We start from the raw sequence: 21,907 nt of genomic DNA, 5'->3' as shown, positions 1-21,907 counted from the left end.
AATACCGTAGGCTGGGTGGCTTATAAACAACAGAAATTTCTTTCTTGTAGTTCTAGAGGCTAGGATATCCAAGGTCAAGATGCCAGAAGATTAATTGTCTGGTCAAAGCCTGCTTTCTGATTCACAGACTTCAGACTTCACACTGCATACTCACATAGTGTAAAGAAAAAAGGAGCTTTCTGGAATCTTTTTTTACAACGTCCTAATCACCTTCCAGAGGCCTCATTCCTAACACCATCACCTTGGGGTTAGGATTTCAACATATGAAGGGGGATGGGTGGGTGACCACAAACATTCAATCTATAAAAATGACCAGTCATTCTTTTAGGAAAAAATGTGGTTCTGAGGATAGTAATTCTTCAACTCAATGTAATGAGATATGGCATTAGTAATTTGTTGCTTGTAACAGTTCAAGAAATGGGTGGATCATTTTGTTTTTACTTAAATCCTGTGGGATTACCCCACTAATATTGTTTTGGTAATATTGGTGCCAAATTACAATCAGTAAAAGACAAGATTAGTACTAGAGCTGAAAACTTAGAAAATTAACTAGAAAAAAGTTGGAAAATCAGTCTTGTTTCTTGTCTTGGGCGAAAGCTACCACTTCTCCAGCCATCAGCTTCTGAAAAATTCCTAACAATTCTCAGTTTGAATTCTCCTGATAGAATAAACAGCTAGCAATCAGGAGAAAGTGGTAAATCTTTTTAGTTGAAAACCATGGATGAGGGATGATTATCTTAGAGTTTTGCTGCTATGTCTATTGTTAACAATACCCCATGAGATCCTTTCCATCAATGTCCAAGAACGGTTGTATTATGATACCTTTTCCAGATGACTAAATCTCCAGGTTTTAAATTAGGAAGGGTTTGTTTAAGTGAGTATTTTGGAAATGCAGCTTGAACTCTCTAGTGATAATTCTGGAGGGATCATAAATCACTTGTATTTATTTATGTTAGTCTCTAATGGATAGAATCTAAGATTAGAAGTAAATGTTTCAAGGGCATCTGAGTGGCTCAGTTGGTTAAGCGTCAACTCTTGATTTTGGCTCAACTTATGATCTCACGGTTGGTGGGATCAAACCCTACATCAGTCTCTGTGCTGACAGCTCGAAGCCTACTTGGAATTCTCTATCTCCCTCTCTCTGCCCCTCCTCAGCTTGCTCAACTCACTTTCTCAAATAAATAAATAAATATTAAGGAAGGCAGGAAGGCAGGAAGGAAGGAAGGAAGGAAATGTGGCACCTGGGTGGCTCAGTGGGTTAAGCGTCTGACTCTTGATTTCTGCTCAGGTCATGACCTCATGGTTCGTGAGGTCAAGCCCCACATTGGGCTCTGTGCTAACAGTGTGGAGTCTGCTTGAGATTCTCTCTCTCTCTCTATTTCTCCCCTCTATGCTTTCTCTTTCTCTCTCTCAAAATAAATAAACATTTTAAAAAAAGATGTTTCAAATGCAAGGGACAGGGGTAAATTATTAGATAATCTATGGGTTTCAAAGAGGGTAAATCTTACTGCCACCAAGATCAATGGCAAATTTAAGGCTATCAAAGTTAAAAACTTTCTGAGAGCTTTGCTGATTTTAACTTTAGGATTCCATTAATTCTTTTTAGTTTTCCTAAGGTTTGTGGAAGATAATGATATGGAGCCATACTTTCTCAGCAAGGAAAAACCTCTGCCCAATCCCTAAGAGTGACCAAATAACCTGAATATATTCATAGCTTATTAGTAGAGAAATTTGTGTAAAATCCACTTTGCAATGTTCAAAGGGGCCTCAAGGCTTTGGCTTCTGTCCATTTCCTTTGCTTACAGTCTTGCGTGGATTATGTCCTTGACTGATAAGAGGCACATTGGAAACATTCTCAGCAATCTCTTTACAATTACTCTGCTAACTTTGGTTCCATATTGTTAGTTTCTCTCTGCTATGTTGTTTAGTGTCATGGGGCATTCCGGTTAAAATCCACCTTTTAAATTACCTTGTCTTTAGGTAATAGTAAAGCATCTAAATGTTTTTAACTTGTCCGTTTTTAAGGGTTACTGTAGAGGTTAGGGATTCTCTTTGTTTTCAAAGCATTCCAAGGTCATGGGATAATTTATGTATTATCACACTTGATATACACACACACACATACATTCATGCTTGAAGATTAGTATTTTATTATGAAGAAGAGCACATAGTATTTAAGCTTATCATTATTGAGATTTAGAAAACACACACAAAATATATACATGTATACATATACATATGTATGCACACATATATATATACTTTTACCTTTATAAGGCAACCCACAACTGGATTAGTTGTGAGAGTGCTATGTGAGGGAAACCAAGTGCATTTTACAGGAGGTTAGCAAACTACCTGAGAAACGTCGGGTGGTTTTGTCAATGGAAAAGTCTAAGCGACTTACAGAACGATTAGGTTTAGTAGAGACCCTAGAACAATTAATTGAAGCTTTCCCATGTTTTACCACCATTTCTTACAGCTCTCAGACAAGATGAGTGTACTTTGGCTACTGGATCTAATGGAAGTCTGAAATAAGTAATAAACTTACAGAGTCAGTGCCCCAGTGCTATTTCAGACTCTTCATGAACAAAAAGAAAAAAGGATTTTTGAATCTAAGATCCTAGAAACAAAATATTTTGATAGGCTTCTTTTAACTTTAAAAGTATACGGTCATAGAAAAATAATTTCATTAACACATTTTATTTATGTATAATTAACCGAAGAAGATGAATCTCAATTTGTTTTGTCAGTTTTTTCCTAACTTTTATAAACAATTTCTCATAATAATTTTTTAAAACTTGAAGAATTCTAGAATACCTAATTATGTTTATTGTCCTTTCAGGTAAAAGAGCAATTATTTTTGTTTCCTAATGGCCATTTTGGGAGACCTGATGAGAGTTTAGGCATTATTCTGAATCTGGGGCCTAAAGTGAGAGAAAGAAAAATTAAGAATAGTTATTAGAGTATACAAGAATTTTCTAAGTGTCTAAAGACAACAGGGGTACCTAGGTGGCTCAGTCAGTTGAGTGTTCGACTCTTGGTTTCTGCTCAGATCATGATCCCATGGTTCGTGAGATTGAGCCCCACATCAGGCTCTGTGCTGACAGAAGCAATGGGCTTCCGTCTCTCTCTTCCTCTCTCTGCCCCTACCCCATCTGTTCTCTCTCTCTCTTTCTCTCAAAACAAATAAATTAATAAACATTAAAACAATGTATAATTTAAAAAATTCTCTCTCCCTCTGCCCCTCTTCCCTCACTAGTGCACTCTCTCTCTAAAATAAAAAATAATAATGATAAAGATAAGAAATATTTATAGGCAATATTGTAAAAACATAGCATTAGACAATAATGCTATTAGGAACAGAATTTTTCAAAATTAAGAATGAGTCTTTTCAGGGCAACTGGCTGGCTCAGTTGGAAGAGCATGCAACTCTTGACCTCTGGGTCATGAGTTCAAGGCCCACATTACGTATTGAAATTAGTTAGTAAATAAAACTGTATTTTAAAAAATGGAGGCATCTTTTCAAAATGTTTTAAGAATATGTGCTAAAGCACCAAGAATTAACAATTACTTTGGTGACAAAAAGGAATCTCTACATATTTGGGCACCAAATAACTGAATAATTTTACAGAAAAAAAAAAACACCGAAATTCTAGCCTTACTTTTTCTGTACATTATTCACAATAACTTTGGCAATATAAGATTTATAAATATAACTTTACATACATGTGTGTTTAGGCACAAATGAATATATAAATATACAAATAATATATTTAAAGTTTTTAACAATAGCCTTAAATTATGTATATTAAATGAAACAACGTATATACCATATTAAATTTAACATCTTGATAAGCAGTACTACCTCTCCAGAAACAGTAATCATATCCTTTGTCTGCCATGGATTCTTGTATTTCTGTATAATTATTGTCACCTAATGTACAACCAGTCATATTATCACACTTACTGGGGCACCTGGGTGGCTCAGTTGGTTAAGCCTCTGACTTCAGCTCAGGTCATGATCTCTGGCTTGTGAGTTGGAGCCCCATAATGGGCTGTGTGCTGACAGCTCAGAGCCTGGAACCTGCTTCAGATTCTGTGTCTCCCTCTGTCTTTGCCCCTCCCCTGCTTGCGCTTTCTCCCTCTCTTTCTCTCCCTCGCTCTCTCTCTCTCTCTCTCAAAAATAAATAATAAACATTAAAAAAAAGATCATACTTACCCAAGTAACTGTCTTCTTTTTTTTTTTTAATTTTTAAAACCAGGCTTTAAATAATTTTAAAGTTAAATAAAAGTAAATAAATTTAAAGTTCTAAATTAAGTCCATAATAACCTGAGAAAGAAAACAGTGGCGCTAAAGAAATTTATGACATTTAAAAACCATTAGGCAGGCCTGGGTAGCTCAGTCGGTTAAGTGTCTGACTCTCAGTTTCAGCTCAGGTCACGATCTCACGGTTTCATGAATTTGAGCCCTGCTCAGAGCCCTGGAACCTACTTTGGGTTCTGTGTCTCCCTCTCTCTCTGCCCCTCCCCTCCATGCTCTATTTCTGTCTCTCTTGCTCAAAAATAAACATTAAAAAATTAAAAAAAAACTTTCCATACTGTTAAGTAAATTTTTAGTCTCAAATATGACTACATTCACCAGTAAAGTTGAAAACATAGTTCCCCCACTCATTCTCTCTCCTTGAATTTATAAGAAAAGTAAGAATAAAAATACACGGTTAGCCTCCTTTTGACAAAAAGAAAATAAGACTGGGCAAAGCGACGTTGATCTCTCCAGAGAGATAGAAAAGACAAAACTTCAGAATGCAAAGGTTAGGAAACATCTATCACATAATGCTATTTGTTCAACACCAGATGGCACTCTGAGTTAGTTATAAATTTGTCGAGCACAAGGCTTCTAGAGATCTTTAAAAAAGTAATTTGCTCACACTTCAAAAGAAAACATATTTTCTGGTTTTATCATTCCAAGTCTATTGACCCAGAGACTTAAAAACACACATTTTATGGACATAGAAATGACATAGAAGGAAGGAAATAGTGCTTGGCAAAAAATAAAAAGCTTCTTAGATAAATATTTTGGTTACAGCGTACTGGATGCTAATTCTTCAAAGAATTGAAGTAGTGAAGTTTACCACATTCTTTAATAGAAGTCCCCCTAATACATGATGTATCTCTCATTTCCTTCATAAGTACACTTGGGACATACTTAGTTCAGGAACATCCTGTTCCCAACTCTTTGATATAATTCTATATAATAACTCATTATCTAGTTTTCCTTCTGTTCACTGGACTCAGAGCATTTAAATATATTTCAATCTGACACTTAAAAATTCTGAATAAATCCTTAAATAATCCTTTCCATTCTTACCCTTCTGGTGGATATTCTACCTTTTTTTTCAAATTCATTTTATTCTTGAATTAGGAGCCTGAATTATGTGCTTTCTGAATATAAGAACTTCAAATAACATTTGACACTTCCATTTGTTATGGCTTTTTATCCCTGAGTTTCTATAAAAAGACAAGATAGATTTTTGTGGTGTAATAAAAATATACATATTTGTGTTTTTAAAACTCTTTTAAGGTTTTAATTTTTTAAGTAATCTCTACACCCAACGTGGGGCTTGAATTCACAACCTTGAGATCAGGAGCTGTATGCTCCTCTGAATGAGTCAGCCCAGCGCCCCTGTAACTGGTTTTTGCCCTGAGTTTGGTCCTTGGCTTCTATAAAAACTTTGGAATTTCCTGAGGGATTGAAGTGTCTTTTGTTATTCATAACAAGGCTCTTTCCCTTATACCTGAGTTTTTGCTAATGAAGTGGTTGTTGGTGGACCCTTAGTTCTGAGGGAGGGGCTGGCTGTACTTGAGGGACTTTCAATTCTGCCTCCTCCCCCATCCCTTACCTTTCACTGGTCAGGGGAGGAGAGGGGGCTGGTGATTTAATTCAAGCACCTACGGCAAATGATTTAATCATTCATGCCTATCAATGACACTTTGATGAAAATTCCTGAATGACAAGGTTTTAGGGGAGCTTCTGAGTTGGTGGACACATTGATTTGCTGGGAGGCTGGTGCACCTGAAGAGTGTGTGGAAGGTCTGCACCCACTCCTGTCCGAACATCCCTTCCATTTGCCTGTTCTTGAGTTGTATCCTTCATAATAAAGCTGTAATTGTAAGTACAACATTTTCCCGACTTTAATGAGTTTTTCTAGCAAGTTTTTGAATCTGAGGGAAGGTCATGGTAACACCAAATTTTGTAGTTGGCAGGGCAGAAGTGTGGGTAGTCTGGACACCCCATTTGTGGCTGGTGTCTGAAGTGGAGGCAGTCATGTGGGACTGAGCCCTTAATCTGTGGGTGTATACTAACTCCAAGTAGCTCTTGTCAAAATTGAATTGAATTGTAGAACAGCCAGTTGATAAGAGAGCATCCAAAAATCAGTTGTGGTTTGAAAAAGCAAACAGTCCTTCTTAAGCCTTCTTGTGAAATAACAATACATTGTAATTTTCGTACTTGTAGAATGAGAAACTCTATAATGCTAAAAAGGGTTATAACAAGTTTCAGTAATGGCTTTAAACTAATGTGGTTTTAATTACAGCTATAGTGTATTTGGGGAAAAACATAAGGGGGAGACATTGTTTAGTCTAAAACAATGGATGGGCACACCTTTTCAAATGGGGCTATTTACCAGTGATACCAAAGTAGAAATATGGCACATCTTTATAAACCATGAATTTTATACGATATTTAAAAAAAAACTGGAGAAAAGACAGAATTTTATCTCTTATGGGCAGGGACCTTCTCTGTATCCTGTACCTAGACTAGTGACTGATATAGTAAAGGATGAATGAATACAGTAAAACAAAAACAGAAAATGAGTAAAACATAAAATTCACAGAATTTTAACAAATTACATAAGACAATAATGAAATATCAGGCTTTATCCAGGCTGTTTGAGTATTGTCATTGTGATAAGCTAAAAAATGATCCTATATATCCAGGTCAAATCCCTGGAACTTGTGAATGTTACCTTATTTGGAAAACTGACTCCTTGCAGATACAATTAAGTTAAGGAGTTTGAGATTAGATCATCCTGGATTACCCATGTATGGCCTAAATCTAACCACAAGCGTCATTATCACAGACAGATGAGAAGGCAATGTGAATATATGGGCAAAGACTGAAGTGATGTATGGGGTGCCTGAGTGGCTCAGTTGGTTAAGTGTCCAGCTTTGGCTTGGATCATGATCTCATAGTTCCTGAGTTCAAGCCCTGCCATCAGGATCTCTGCTGTCAGTACAAAGCCTGATATGGATCCTCTGTCCCCCTCTCTGCCTCTGCCCCTCCCCACTTCATAAAAAAAATTAGAAAAAAAAAAGATTGAGGTAATGTGGCTACAAGTCAAAGAAGCCAAGGAAACCTGGAGGTACTAGAAGGTAAAAGAGGAAGGAAATGAATTCTCCTTTATAGTAGCCTCTAGAATGAACACAGCCCTGCCCGACTTTGGATTTCTGGTTTCCAGAACTGTGAGAAAATACATTTTTGTTCTTTCAGATTTGTGGTAGTTACAACAGCCTTAGGATACAAATATAATAACTGATCTTTGTGGGTTCATAATTATGGTTATTTCTAAAAAGTTTCTTTGGAGGCAGAACTTATGAAGGTTTCCATGTGGCTAAGGGCCACAGGTTGGACCCAGTAGAGAAGACCTCCCGTAGGGGTCCTTTCATGTAGAAGATCTCATAATTTACTAATCTTAGTGTAAAAAAAAGAAAATAACACATCCCAATGGAGTCACTTGTACTAAGTCCTCATCACCAAACAGACTTAGTATCTAACCTAGGTGCAGTTTCAGCCTTTCCCAGGAATATAATCTTAATAGGTCAATCAGGAATTTCCTGGTGAGCACTTGTGACATAATCTGCCAGACCTCCTTCTTCCTCAAAGATAGGTTTATGACTTCCTTGTCCCACATCCTTTGTGCCTTTTAAAACCTTACATTTTGTACAGGATCTTAGAGTTCCTTAATATTTGTTGGATGAGATGCTGCCCAATTTGTGAATTGTTGAATAAAACCAGTTAAATCTTCAAATTACTCAGCTGAATTTTGTTTTTCAATGGTAGTTTTCAATCCAAAGCAAGGGATAAACTTGTTTTGGGGTCACAAACAAAAGGCATGAGATTTACTTGACAATTTAAGCAATAAAAAACAAGTTTGGGGGTGCCTAGGTGACAGTCAGTTGAGTATTCCAACTCTTGATTTTGGCTCAGGTCATGATCCCAGGTTTGTGGGATGGAGCACTGTGTCAGGCTCCATGATGAGTATGTAGCCTGCTTAAAAGTCTCTCTCTCTCTCCGTTTATCATTCCCCACTCTTTCTTTCTCTCCCACTGTCTCTCTCTCTCTCTCAAAAAAAAATTTTGAAAGAATATCTAAGGATATGTCAATGCTTTTAATTGATATCATATTGAGTCATGAAAACAAAGTATAGAACTCATAAGGGTGCATTTACCCATATATTCTTTTTTTAATTTTTAAAAATCTTTTATTTTTTTTTGAGAGACAGAGTGCCAGTGGGGGAGGGACAAGGAGAGAGAGGGAAACACAGAATGCAAAGCAGGCTCTAGGCTCTGAACTTTCAGCACAGAGCCCAACTCAGGGCTAGAATGCACCATCACCAACAGGGAGATCATGACCTGAGCTGAATTCAGATGTTTAACTAACTGAGCCACCCATGTGCCCCTTTACCCATATATTCTTGATCTACCTATACTGGCCATCCCCCATTATGTTCACACCATACATTTCAGCGAACAGCCAACAGGCATACTTGTTAATGTACTATCATAGACATCACAATTATGACCAAAAACCATCACCCAGTGAATCACAATGAAGTTGAAGATTATATTATGCTTAATTCAGACATAATACTTCTGTATTCAGATCTAAGTACTTGCATTTGAGGATCCCCTTTAAAAAAAGTCTGTCCTTTATATGGAAACCAACTTGACAATAAACTATATTAAAAAAAAATCTGTGAATTCTGTGCTTCCCATAGGCTGTAATATATTAAAATTGAATTGTGACATAATTGTTTCACTTCATAATGGCCTTTATTTTGTAAAACAATTTGACACAATGAGGTAAAATTCTACTTCAAAACAAAAACAACAAAGTAAATTTCCTAAACAGCTTTCTTTGATACAAAATAAATCAAAACTCACAACACTATAGATACCATATCTTAAATTTTGGATTTATGAAGAGTGACTTCACACCTTTTGGAGTATTTGTTTTTGCAACTAACTTTCATCCTTTTATGAAGAAATGAAACAACTCACTAGAAAATAGGAAAAGCAGGTCAGAAACAGACGATCTAAATTTACAAATACCACACGAATCTTAAACTTAGCTAGTCGAATATGAAGGATCCAAAAAGGTCGGTGTTCCAATAACTGCTTAGAATTTTAAAAATACCGTATTTGCCTTTTGACCTTAAATAGATCTCAATGTCCTCAGTAAATAAATATAAAGGCCTAACCCTCTCAACTTGCAGAGCAACGCGCCAAGGTCTATTATTACCACGAGTGGCACAATGTCGTCATTAACAGCACTTCCCTATTTTCAAAGCCAAGGCAATACACCCCTGTAACCATGTCACGTTTTATTTTCTATTTTCACTTTTTTATAAACACAAGTTTTGTTTTCTTCGGAATGAGCGTTCTGCGTTGGGTTCCTTTTTTCTTTTAATTCTGGATGTAAATCTAAGAGTCCCACGATTTATACGGGTTCTTGATCAGTAGCCTAATTTAAAGATGACGTGGTCAGGCTCTCAGTTCACCGACAGAGACACCTGTCCGACCGGAAGTTGCGAAGACGCTACCATCTTGATGTAAACATCCCGGGCATTTCGATTCTCTTTCAGTCCTTTTTCTTCTCCGTTTCGCCAGAATGTTGGCCACAGTCCCCGCGCGCTGTTTCCACCGGCCAGTGGANCGTGGCGCGGAGGCCTCGCGGGGGGTCTGGACCGGACGGTGGGCGCGGGCGCCTCTTCCCTTGGCGCCGGGGTGGGGGGCCCTCGAAAGTGGAGGGAGCCCAGGAAAGGTGGGGGGAGAATGGTGCCCTAAGCGGTTGTGTGGACTGTTGGATCCTGTGACCCTTAGGATGGAAATACCCGAGTCGTGGTCACTTGGAACCCTACCCCTCCCCCGCCGCCCGCATAATAAATAGGGATTTCAGATAAACAGCGAATATGTGTTTAGTCTTCGTGTATCCCACACATTGCACAGATCATACTTAGACTAAACAGTCACTTGCTTTTTACGTGAAGTGCTAAACTTAGAAGTTCTAAAATTCGAGCCTTCTGCATTTTTATTTGCTAAGCCTGACAGCGCTGCTGGAGGAAGCGAAGGAGCCCGCTTCCTGCTAAATGGCCAAGTCTTTGAGGATGGGGACTGTGACTTAGTTGATGTCGCTTCTGGCTAGACCGATGAGGATTGCGTTGCCTGTGCCTTCCCAGTGCCATAGAGTATCCACTGCCTGGGCTGATGCTGTGTCACCCTCAGGCCCCAGCAGCTGCCCCAAGGTGGTTCTGCAAGTTGGAAAATCAGTGTCTGCCACTTTGCATCCAACCTTCTGTCTTGGAGTCTCTTCCTACTTGGTTTGGTAACTCCGGCCAGTTCTGCAAGACTCCACAAACTTTTTCCTATTTTTAATGTTTATTTATTTATTTTGAGAGAGAGAGAGCTGGGGAGCCAGAGAAAGAGGGGGAGAGAGAGAATCCCAAGCAGGCTCCATGTGGTCAATGCAGAGCCTCAGGTGGGTCTCCATTCCATGAGCCCTGAGATCACGACTTGAGCCAAAATCAAGAGTCCCACGCTTAAGTGAGGGAGCCACACAGGCACTCCAAGACCTTCTTGGCTAAGCAGGTGACCCAGTTGGGAAGGTACTAATCACGTGGTGTTAATTATTTGACTGTCAGATCCTTGAGTGTTTTTTTCTAGTGATATCTATCCCTGGGGCATTTAGCATTTTGCATATTTAGTATGTAGTAGGTGCTCCATAAATGTGTTATGGCTACTGGGTACAAGAGTATTGAAGTGAAACATTGCTTGTGCACATCTCTGTTGATGTCTTTTTCCTTATTGGGAAATAACTTTTTGCCAAGCTTAACCAGAATGGAAGGAGAACGTTGCTTTCCAGAAACTTATTCTTTTATTTGGGTGGGTAGAGGGTGATATTTTAGATGTACCTCCTACTTCCTCTCACTGCCCAGGGAAACATTCCTGTATAGGTTCTACTGGAATAGCTTCAGTAGTAAATATGGTAGTAGATGGTTTGGGAACGATGATTAGATGCTGGACTAGAGATGAAAGGAACTTGTTTTCTTGGTTGATAAACCAGATAGGTTGCTGATTTATTACTTTACAGCACCTTCTTAGGTCCAGGTTAGTGCTGCTTAGCCCCTTCCCCCCCCCTCTGGTTTAGGCTCCAGGAACTCAGCCTGCTTTTTTCTTACTTTGCACCCTTTGCGGTCTTCCTAAATTGGCCACAGTCTCCCTAGCTTGCCACTCCTAACCCATTCCCTGAGATAAGCACACAGGCCCTTTTTGTTTTAAAGATTTCCTTGTTAACCATTGGGAAGCAAGGATTAATAGATTGTGAACATTGGGGAGTTCTAATGTTATAATGTTCCTTGAATAGTTTCTGTCTCTGACTTTGTGATTACTGAAGGTGATGTTTGCTATAGCATCCTTATTCTAAGTGTCTAGGCATGGCTGTATAGATCAGCTGCTCTTCTTCCAAGGATAATATGTAAAAAATCTATTTTTTTTAAATAAGTTCTGTGCCTGATGTGGGGCTCAGACTCACAACCCCAAGATCAAGAGTTGCGTGCTCTACTGACGAAGCCAGCTAGGTGCCCCCAACATTTAAATTTTAAATACACTCCCAGTGAATGAATGAAAGGTTTGGAGGGAGAATTTTTTTCTATCAAAACTTGAGTTTTGAACATAGTCATAAGAATATTTTTTGAAATATTTGAAGCTTCAGTTCTTTATCTTATTCTCTTAATCTTTAGATAATTTGAGTAGTTCTCTTTTGAAATCTGTATTATTTTATGATTCTTTTGTAAGATTTGTAATTTTACTGTAATTAGTTTGCATCTGGATGCTGGATATGGTTTGCACAGTGCAGTAGGTGCTGGCTGATGAAGGATGGAGTGGATGGGGAAAGGTTTTAGGCATAGACAGAGATTTGGTGATACAAAACTAGTCAATTTTTAGTGGATATATTCCTATTATAATGAATGCCTCCTTTTATAAGCTCCTAACAGCTAGGTTTTAGATAATAAATATCTAGAGGGTCCCTGTAATCAGGGAATGATAGGAATAATGTTAAACATTACTGAACATATACTGTGATCAAGGCACTGTTCTACTTTTTATCAATTCATTTAATCTTCATAAAACCCTTTGAGGGAGGAGTGACTATTGTTCCCACTTTACGGATTAGGAAACTTGGAGTTATGGATGGTATGGTTGAGATACGTTAGTTTCCTTAAAATCCTTGAATCTCTGTAGGTTCTCTGTTATTCATGGAGATTTGGCATGTTTTAATAAGAAAGTGGAAACCATTAAGCGAATGGTCAGGTCATAAGGTCAGTCTTTAGGACAGTCTATTTGAAATTCTGTGTTCAGAAGTAAGAGTGTACCAGGCTTTAAACACAGTAAATGTGGTTTAACCAAGTAATTAAGGATATCAGGAGGCTAGTTAGAGAAACACATAGTCCTTTTTGGTTTTAGTAAACAAGTACTTGGTAAACTGCTATTTTCTAATAAGTAAAACTCTTTTTTTCTATTTCATAGATTTGGATATATATCTGCATATCAGGTTTTCATCAAATGGATCTCATCTGTTATATTATCTTTAATGATACGTTATCTTTAATGTTTAAAGCTGCACTGCCTTTTAAAATTCTTTTTAGGATGGGGAACAGCGCATCATCATCTTTGGGGAAGTCAGCAACTGCTCCCGTGAATCAGATTCAAGTGAGTGATGTGGGAGATGTAGGAAAAAACTCTCCTCTGTGGAAAATGAATTGTGTCTTACACATTTAAATGTACTTTTTCAGTATCCAAACTAACATAGCCCAACAAATGGATTACTAAATATATATTTTAAAATCTGCTATCAAAATGATCCATGTGGCGGGAAAGTTCTAGATCATTTTGGTAGTCAAAATTTATGAGATTTATTATTAATAGAATCTTTACTCCAAGTTCCGTCTGTGGGGTTAGCTCCTCCTTTCCATCAGACCTACTTCAGGTCTACTGTTTTTAACCAGCAATCGTGTTTGATTTTGGCCTGAGAAGCTGTTTAACAGCTTTCTTCACTAACACAGAACTTTGTGTGTTGTAGTTACTCAATAAATGGTCCCCTCAGGAACACCGTGTGCTCCTCTGTACTATTTTCCCTTGTTTCCATTGCAAAACCCAGTTAATTCTGCCTCAAAAAACTTCTCTTGTATGTATGTTTTTCTTCCCTTGCTGTCTACAACACATACTCATGTTTTTCTTTCTCTGGTCTTCACCACCAACTGCCACCACATATGTAACAGTTCTGCCTTTAATTTATTTGGCTAAAAAAGTATTGACTCACAGCTGACGAATGTAACAGCAATGCTAGAAGCCTGTTGTAAGGGAATTACCTCTGAAAACAAGAATACAAAATCATGAATGCTTAGCAAGGTTGAGCTTGAGAGAAGGTGAGAAGGATTGTTCGAGGAACTGTTACTGTCACCTTGAGTTTCAACTCACTTTGGAAGCTCTTCGTCACTGTTTTTACTACATATCAGCACCCAGGATGCTCAGCTCTCTGACTGACAGTTTCAGTGTGCCTACAGCCTGGTGGAGGAAAGAGCACCTTGGCTGTGGTGTTGGGACAGGTTGGGTAAAATCCTAGTATTGTTAACTTCTCAGCCTCAGTGTTTTCAACATGGATTCATTAATACATTTCCAATGTGGCTGGCTTTCTCTGAGACAGACTTCTATACTGAATATTATGAATAAGGAGAAGAGAAAGCATAAAAGTAGACCAGCTTGCAGACAGCAAGCCTGTGCCTTAAAATCCTTCTGACATCCAAGGATGGATGTACCTTTAGAATTACTTTGCCTCAGTACTTTACCCTTTGATTTTTGGCTTTCATCTTGAAGGTGTTGCTTATGACCCACATGAGAACAACTTAGACAGATGCTTGGGTGCTAGACCTGTCTGTTCAGAATCTCTTGAAGGATCTGGACATTCAAATATTAAGAGACAAAAAAAGAAAACAAATTTCACAGGTGACGCAAATGCATAGCAAAGTCTCATGGTCTTTGTGATAAAGACCTGGAGAGTCGTTTCCAGACCAGGCTGATTGTAGAATCATCTGGGACTTTTTTAAAATAGTTTCTTTTTTAAAATTTATTTTCTAAAGTTTATTTTGAAAGAGAGAGTGTGCACACATGCGTAAGCAGGGGAGAGAATCCCAAGTAGGCTCCACACAGTCAGTGCAGAGACTGTGGGGCGTGAACTCACAAACCTTGAGATCATGACTTGAGCCAAAATCAAGAAGCTTAATCCACTGAACCACCCAGGTGCCCCTTTTATAAGTATTTCTGACTTCTGCCTGGAACCCATTGAATCAGCATTTCTGGTAGTAGGTTTTCCAGGAAAAACAATATAAGAATGCCTTTTCAATACTGTAATACAAACACACACACACACAGTATCTATCTATCTACTTATCTATCTATATTTTTACTATAAAGATACACAGGAAGGAGTAGAAGTTGAGGGGCAGGCTGTTTTTTTTTTTAAGTTTATTTTTAAATTTATTTATTTATTTTAAGTTTATTTATTTAAGGGGCAGAGAAAGAAGGAGAGACAGAATCCCAAGCACTGTTGGTGCAGAGCCTGATGCTGGGCTTGAACTCATGAACTGTGAGATCATCACCTGGGCCAAGATCAGGAGTTGGCTGCTTAACTGACTGAGCCACCCAGGTGCCCCAAAGCTTTACATCTTTTTTTTAAAATTTTTTAATGTTTTTTTATTTATTTCTGAGAGAGAGAGAGAGACAGCATAAGCAAGGGAGGGTCAGAGAGAGGGGGAGACACAGAATCTGAAACAGGCTCCAGGCTCTGAGCTAGTTGTCAGCTAGCAGGGCTCGAACCCATGAACTGTGAGATCATGACCTGAGCCGAAGTCAGACACCCAACTGACTGAGCTGCCCAGGCACGCCCCCCCACCCCAAAGCCTTACATCTTAAAGAGAAATCATAAATCAGTCCTCACGATTAAAATTAAGGAAGGTAAGGCGTTAACTTCTGAATATCTGAGTATTTAAGAGACAGTGTAACAGTGTTTAAATGCCTGGACTGTAGAGTTATACTTGCCTAGGTTAAAATCCCATCTCTCCAGCTCTTACTAGATGAGAACCGTAAGTCACTTAGCTTCCTCTGTGCCTCACTTTCCCCATCTGTAAAGCAGAGATAATAATTGGACCTTATCTCAGGATTATAGTATAGTGAGGTTTAAATGAGCTAGTAAAGGTTAGGTGTTAAGAATTGTGTCTGGCACACAGAAATGTTTGCTGGATATAATGGTATGATTATTGTTACCACTTCATGTCAACTTTCCATCTGTTACATCTTTTTCCCTAAAAACATCCCTTTGAAATGAATAATATTCTCAGTGTACAGATAAGAAAATAGATGATGGGACTGAATTTGAGCACTGTATCATGAGACTCCAAAATCCATACCCTTTCCATTATAATCATGATTTCTTTCCAGAAGATAATGCCTAGAATTAAAATAATTATTTTCTTTGTTTGACTTCAGGAAACAATTTCTGATAATTGTGTGGTGATTTTCTCAAAAACATCTTGTTCTTACTGTACAATGGCAAAAAAACTTTTCCATGACATGAATGTTAACTATAAAGTGGTGGAATTGGACCTGCTTGAATATGGAAGTCAATTTCAAGATGCTCTGTACAAAATGACTGGTGAAAGAACTGTGAGTATCTCCTCTGTGGTGCTTTTCCCCCAAATAGGTGGTGACTTGGGTCACCTAGAGCCTAGACCCTCTTGTGAGGAAAAGTGAGCCAGGCGTTTACTCATCGTCTAAGAATTTTGTATTGATAAACAAATGGCAGACTTGGGAACAAGATTCAGAGACTGGGATACAGCAGAGTTCATTCATTTTATTTTTATTCTTGCCATGTGTGCATATGTGTGTGTTAGTGTGTGTGTGTTTTGACTGGGAGGGTGGGGTAATAGTGTCGTCATGAGTGTTTGTGAATCTTTAAGATCCTTCTGGAGCCCTTAAGGTGAAATCCCTCCCTTTACTTGAACACTACAGACCAGGGGTCAGTCTTCAAGTACAGTGCTAATAGGAGTGCTTTCATTCTTCATGTTTTTAGATTCCTGAAATTTGTCTAATAATAAGCTTTTTTTTCAGTGAAATGCATTGTCAGGAAAATATACAGTGTCGCTATTTCCCTTCTTGTTTCTGTTTCCATGGAAGATGTTTAATAGCATGATCTTCCCTTTTAGTAAACAAAGAACCACCTACGAAATAACCACCTAAACGTATAAACAGTAATTACAGACTGTACTAGGTTACCTTTTATATGCCATAGCAATTAGTAGGATGGGCTTGAATGTCAGATTGCCCTTGATTTAAATCTTAGCTCTCTCATTTACTATCATTGTGACTTTGGGCAAGTTCCTGTGCTTCATTTCTTTCCAAAATAAGGCTAAAAATAGTACCTGCCTCAAGGGTTGTGAAGATTTAAGTATATACTTTGTGCAAGAGGGTAGTCTGACATCCGGCGTATAAAAGTGCCCAGAGTGTGAGTGTCTATTACTATTATGTGAAATGGTCTTATACCTCTAACAATAGAGTGACACTTAATCTTTTCTTTATTCAACAGGTACCGAGAATATTTGTCAATGGAACTTTTATTGGAGGTGCAACTGACACTCACAGGCTTCACAAAGAAGGGAAATTACTTCCACTAGTTCATCAATGTTACTTAAAAAAAAAGTAAGAGGAAGGAATTTTAGTGATGTTGGTGCTCATAATGTTGCTAATAAAATGTCAGTGATTTAAAATTATCATGCCTGATAATGTCTTTTAAATGTTTGATGACATTTTAAAAATGTAAATTATCTTTATGAGAAAGTTCTAAAAGTAATGAGCAATAAATTGCTTTGGAAATCTCTTCCTACTTGCCAACTCTTGAGAAGAGGGGATGATATTTAAAACTAAATGGGTGGAGTTGTATCAAAAGATAAAGAGAGGCTGTGTTTTATTAGGAACTTAAATATGGGGGTACCTTGGTGGCTCAGTTGGTTTAGTGTCTGAGTCTTCATCTCAGCTCAGGTCTTTATCTCAGGGTCATGATTTCAAGCCCTGCATTAGGCTCCACTCCGGATGTGGAGCCTACTTAAAAAAAAAAAAAAAGCCTTTAGGAATTTATATATGAATTTTACAACCAGAAGCCAGAAGCTAAGCATTTGGGATTCTTTATTCTGTGTAGTATTCAGAAGGAGTTAATTCCTTACCTTTCATGGCTTTCAGTGGTGAGGGCTGCTTTGTAATTTCTCTTTAAAATGTAAGGTTTTCCCAGATATGGCTGTCAGCTCAGTAGGGATATCCTTGTACTATATTGAGACAAACCTTCACACTTTGTACTTCTAGGGTAAAAGAAATATATTAACTTTGTCAGATGGAATGAAATTTATTTCAGAGAAACCAGATTACTCCTTTAATGACGTAGTAGTTCCAGGGAACAGAACTGTACCTAAGGGGCAGAAATTATAAGGAGAAAGATTTCAACATTTTATGAAGATGAATTTTTGAAATAGTTCAGAAATGTACTTGAGATTTATTGTGAAGTGGAAAATTCTACTTTCCAAACTGTGTTGAAAGGGTGTTGGAAATGTTCCATAAGAGATCAAAGTATTGGATGGGGAGATTAAGCTGTCCCTTAAATAATTTCTGATGTAGATAGTCTTCGATTCTATGACTGATGTAATCTTATCTCAGATAAATGTAAGATTTGTCTTTTGGAAGTTTTATTTTAGAAGAATTAAAAATATTTTGAATACATTATTAATCACATCCCTATTTCAGGCTCCTCAATAAGTTAACTGAATTTTTAAAATATTTATTTATTTATTTATTTTTGAAAGAGAGCACGAGCAGGGAAGGGGCAGAGAGTGGGAGACACAGAATCTGAAGCAGAGTCCAGGCTCTGAGCTGTCAGCACAGAGCCTGGACACAGGGCTCTAACTCAGAACCTGAGCCAAAGCCAGATGCTTAAGTGACTGAGTCACCCAGGTGCCCCTCAACAAGAATTTTTTAAGTGCACTTCCTAGGAAGCATTTTCCTAGATGATCCCACAGAGTCACCACGGCAGATGCCAGATGCTGGGAAGAGAAAAATCCTTCTCAAAGGTGGGAGGACTGCATTGTAAGAGAAGAGAAGTGCTTTTGCATTCTGGTCTAGATGGACGAAGGAAGCTGGGATAGTTCTGCAGAAGGCATCTGGGAGCTTCTTTGGCTCTATGCCATCAATGGTGCTTCCTCCATGGACTTCTTAAACTGCCATTTAGGAGACCTTGAAGAATCTGGACTATTTCATTCTCATATGGTAAATTATAACACCGGAATGGAACGGAGAATGGAATGTCCTTTAGCCCTTTATTCTACATTATGTCATGAGAAGTTTTATATGTTTGCTGTGTTGTAAAATTTTTGTTAGAGAGTAGAGGAAATCTGCTACCTTGTGTTACTGTAATTTATAATAAGAAATACATATTTGGTCTTAATCCCATTCCTGGCATACAGCCTCTAAAACCCTTGGAAGTTCCTGTGATGAGAGTGATAAAGGTGTCTTTAATGAGAAGACTTTTGAGAACACCCAGAAGGATGGGAGCTGGTTGCCAGGAGAAGCAACCTTGTGACGACAGTGTAGGAACTTTCCTATACTGTAGGTGAGGAAGAGGGACTGGACATTGATTGCCCTCATTGGCCAATGATTTAACCAATCATGACTATGCAATGAAGCCTCTGTAAGAACCCAAAGGACAAGGTTTGCAGAACTTCTTTGCACACAGGGTTGGTGGACATGTGGACATTTAGGAATGAGAGTAACATTCCCAGAAAGAGGATGGAAGCTCCCACCCTTTCCTGATACCTTGCCTTATATCTCTTCCATCTGGCTATTCTTGCTATGTCCTCTTATTTATTTATTTTTCCTTTTTTAAAAAATGTTTTTAAGAGCCTGTTGGGGGACTTGGACTCATGAACTATGAAATTATGATGTGAGCCGAAATTGGACTGAGACACCCAGGTGTCTCACACCTTGCTATGTCCTTTTAAAATAAGCCAGTAAATGCGGCACCTGGGTGGCTCCGTTAGTTAAGAGTCCAGCTCTTGGTTTCAGCTCAGGTCATGATCTCACAGTTTCTGAGACTGAGCCCCAAGTTGAGCTCTGTGCTGCTGGTGCAGAGCCTGCTTGGGATTCTCTCTCCCCCTCTGTCTCCCCCTTCCCTGCTAGAACTCTCTCAGAATAAGTAGACTAACAACAGCAACCACACCAGTAATCTAGTAACTAAAATGTTTCTCTGAGTTCTGTGAGCTTTCTAGCAAATCAGTGGATCCAGGGACTGGGTCCTTGGAACTCTCATCTATAGCTGGTCAGTCAGAATAACAGGTGATACCTAGTGTCGGGCAGATTGGTATCCGAAGGGGGTTTTGAGGGACTGCCTTCTGGGACTGAACAGGTGCCCTGACATGCCAATCCTGTTTGGCCAAGACTTTTAGTTTTTTTTTTAAGTTTACTTTTTCTCGAGGGAGTCAGAGACAGCACAAGTGGGAGAGGGGCAGAAAGAGTGGGGACAGAGAATCCCAAGCAGACTCTTGGCGTCAGTGCAGAGCCTGATGAGGGGATCAAACCCACAAAACTGCAAGATCACAACCTGAGCCGAAATTGAGTAGGATGCTTAACTGACAGGGCACGCCAGGTGCCCCTCGCAAGACTTTTAGTTTTAACTGAAATGGGCTAGTTGCAAAGCCTAGGGTGGTGGGGGGAGGGATTCGTATAGGGGACTATAATAAACTATCAAATTCTCAGTGAAAAAAAAAACAAAATAGCAGTTAACAGTGATTATATCTATTAAAACAGATTAGTATTCACGTCACAAATCACACTTAACTGGGTGTGACCAGTAGGTAGGTGATAATTTCTTTGAACGATAATTTTTTTTTTTTTATAAAATATGGATAACATTGTCCTTAGTATTTAGAGAAATGGAAAGAACATAAATCACACAGCATGGTGCTTAGTATATAGACTTCTCAATATGTAAAATGGCTATGATAATTACAATGGCTCAGAGGGATGTATGGTTTTCTTGTACACCCATCAGGGTTTTCTGAAGTCCTAGCTAAGATTTGGGGTGGAGGGGGTGGATTTCCATTTCTTCTCCCTTCTCATATGTTAGCTTGGGCTGCCATAGACTGGATGGTTTAGATAGTCCAAATATTTCTCAGATTCTGGAAGCTCGGAAGTCCCAAGATCTTGGTGATGGCCCCCTTCCTGGTCTCCAGATCAGAGAGAAAGCAAGCTCTCCTGTCTCTTCTTACAAAGGCACTAAGCCATCTTGAGGTCTCCACCCTCAAGACCTAATTACCTTCCTAGAGGGCCAATCATCATGTACCATCACACCAGGGATTATAGTTTCAACATACAAATATTGTGGAGACTTCAGTCTGTAACATCGTACAGCTTGATGAAAATATAATATAAACCTCGGGCAAAACTAGGTAGAAGTTGTTTCTGCAGCTGTTTTTCCCGACCTATAGGCTAGAAAGGATGACGTTGGGTTTAAGCACAGAGCCCAACACAGGGCTTGAACCCACAAACTGTGAGATCATGACCTGAGCCAGTCGTACACTTAGCTGACTGAGCCACCCAGGCGCCCCAGTCTATTTAGTTTTTAATGTTACAATTTGGAAGATAAACTATTTACTGTAGCCTACCAATATTTTAAAAATGGGCCATTTGTTTCTCATTTTATTACTAATCAATTTATTCTTGAATCAACAAAATAGCTACTAGGGAAGGTGAAAAGCTGTTAAGAAAAAAAAGCTTTTTGTCTAAATATATCTGGATTGTTTATTAATATTATAAATATTACTACTTGAACAATATTTTTTAAAGTCACATCTTCTTGATAAGGTTTAATATTGTTAAATACTTTTTGTCTAGTTTTCGTCTGTTCAGACATGTATGTGTTCTTTCTCCATACAACTGCTGACCGTCATCTTGAAATGGAGAACTATAAAGTCAACAAAATGTTCAAATTTTTCGTAGGTACATTCTGATGTAACTTACTCTTTTGCAGAGCTTACAGCTTAGATCTGAGTTTTCAGAAGTTTTATGGGAATTCAGAGAAAAAATAAACGTCTGCATTGGCAGGCACTGAAACCAACTTTTTGCTGGCATAATTGACTTTTGGTGTTAACATCACTTTTCCCAAGTGTAACTTTGAGTAATTTTTTCACAAAAGAATACTGTTTTAAAACTCTCTTAGAAAGTGCATTTTGGTTAAGTCCACAGATCCACTAGAAAAGAATCCTCAACCACATGTATTTTATAGTTGTCTACAGTTAGAAGCATTTTTTTAAAGGCCAATGTTAATTTCATTTTATTCAAATATTCTAACACTTAAGTGCCTTAGATTTAATAAGACATATAACCTTAAAATTCTTAGTTTTTTAAAGAAAATAAAGACAATTATTTGATGTGCATAGTGTTTATTTGGTGTGTCTATCAATTTCTACAATAATACAGC

General features: G+C 38.2%; 2 protein-coding genes across 2 annotated transcripts in view; one reads left to right on the top strand and one right to left on the bottom strand.

Moving 5' to 3' along the window:
- The window catches only part of CDC73 (cell division cycle 73), a 140,703-nt gene extending 130,180 nt beyond the window's left edge, over positions 1–10,523 (bottom strand). Inside the window, exons 1-3 of the mRNA XM_077759932.1 lie at positions 10,388–10,523; positions 9,840–10,075; positions 9,540–9,616 (exon numbers count right to left, since the gene is read on the bottom strand). Coding sequence (XP_077616058.1) covers positions 9,540–9,616; positions 9,840–10,075; positions 10,388–10,523 — 449 coding nt within the window. The remainder of the gene's footprint in view (positions 1–9,539; positions 9,617–9,839; positions 10,076–10,387) is intronic.
- Positions 10,524–12,864: 2,341 nt separating this feature from the next.
- GLRX2 (glutaredoxin 2) lies at positions 12,865–17,159 on the top strand. Its single transcript, XM_077760052.1, has 3 exons — positions 12,865–13,047; positions 15,880–16,056; positions 16,976–17,159. Exons 1-3 carry the CDS (start codon positions 12,901–12,903, stop codon positions 17,090–17,092), a joined length of 441 nt encoding a protein of 146 aa, XP_077616178.1. The 5' UTR covers positions 12,865–12,900; the 3' UTR covers positions 17,093–17,159.
- Positions 17,160–21,907: the final 4,748 nt, after the last annotated feature.

This window comes from Crocuta crocuta, unplaced genomic scaffold, assembly GCF_008692635.1.
Source record: "Crocuta crocuta isolate KB4526 unplaced genomic scaffold, BGI_CrCroc_1.0 scaffold462, whole genome shotgun sequence".
NCBI lineage: Eukaryota > Metazoa > Chordata > Mammalia > Carnivora > Hyaenidae > Crocuta > Crocuta crocuta.
The sequence above is the reverse complement of the archived record's forward strand: the minus strand, read 5'-3'. Positions and strand labels throughout refer to the sequence as shown.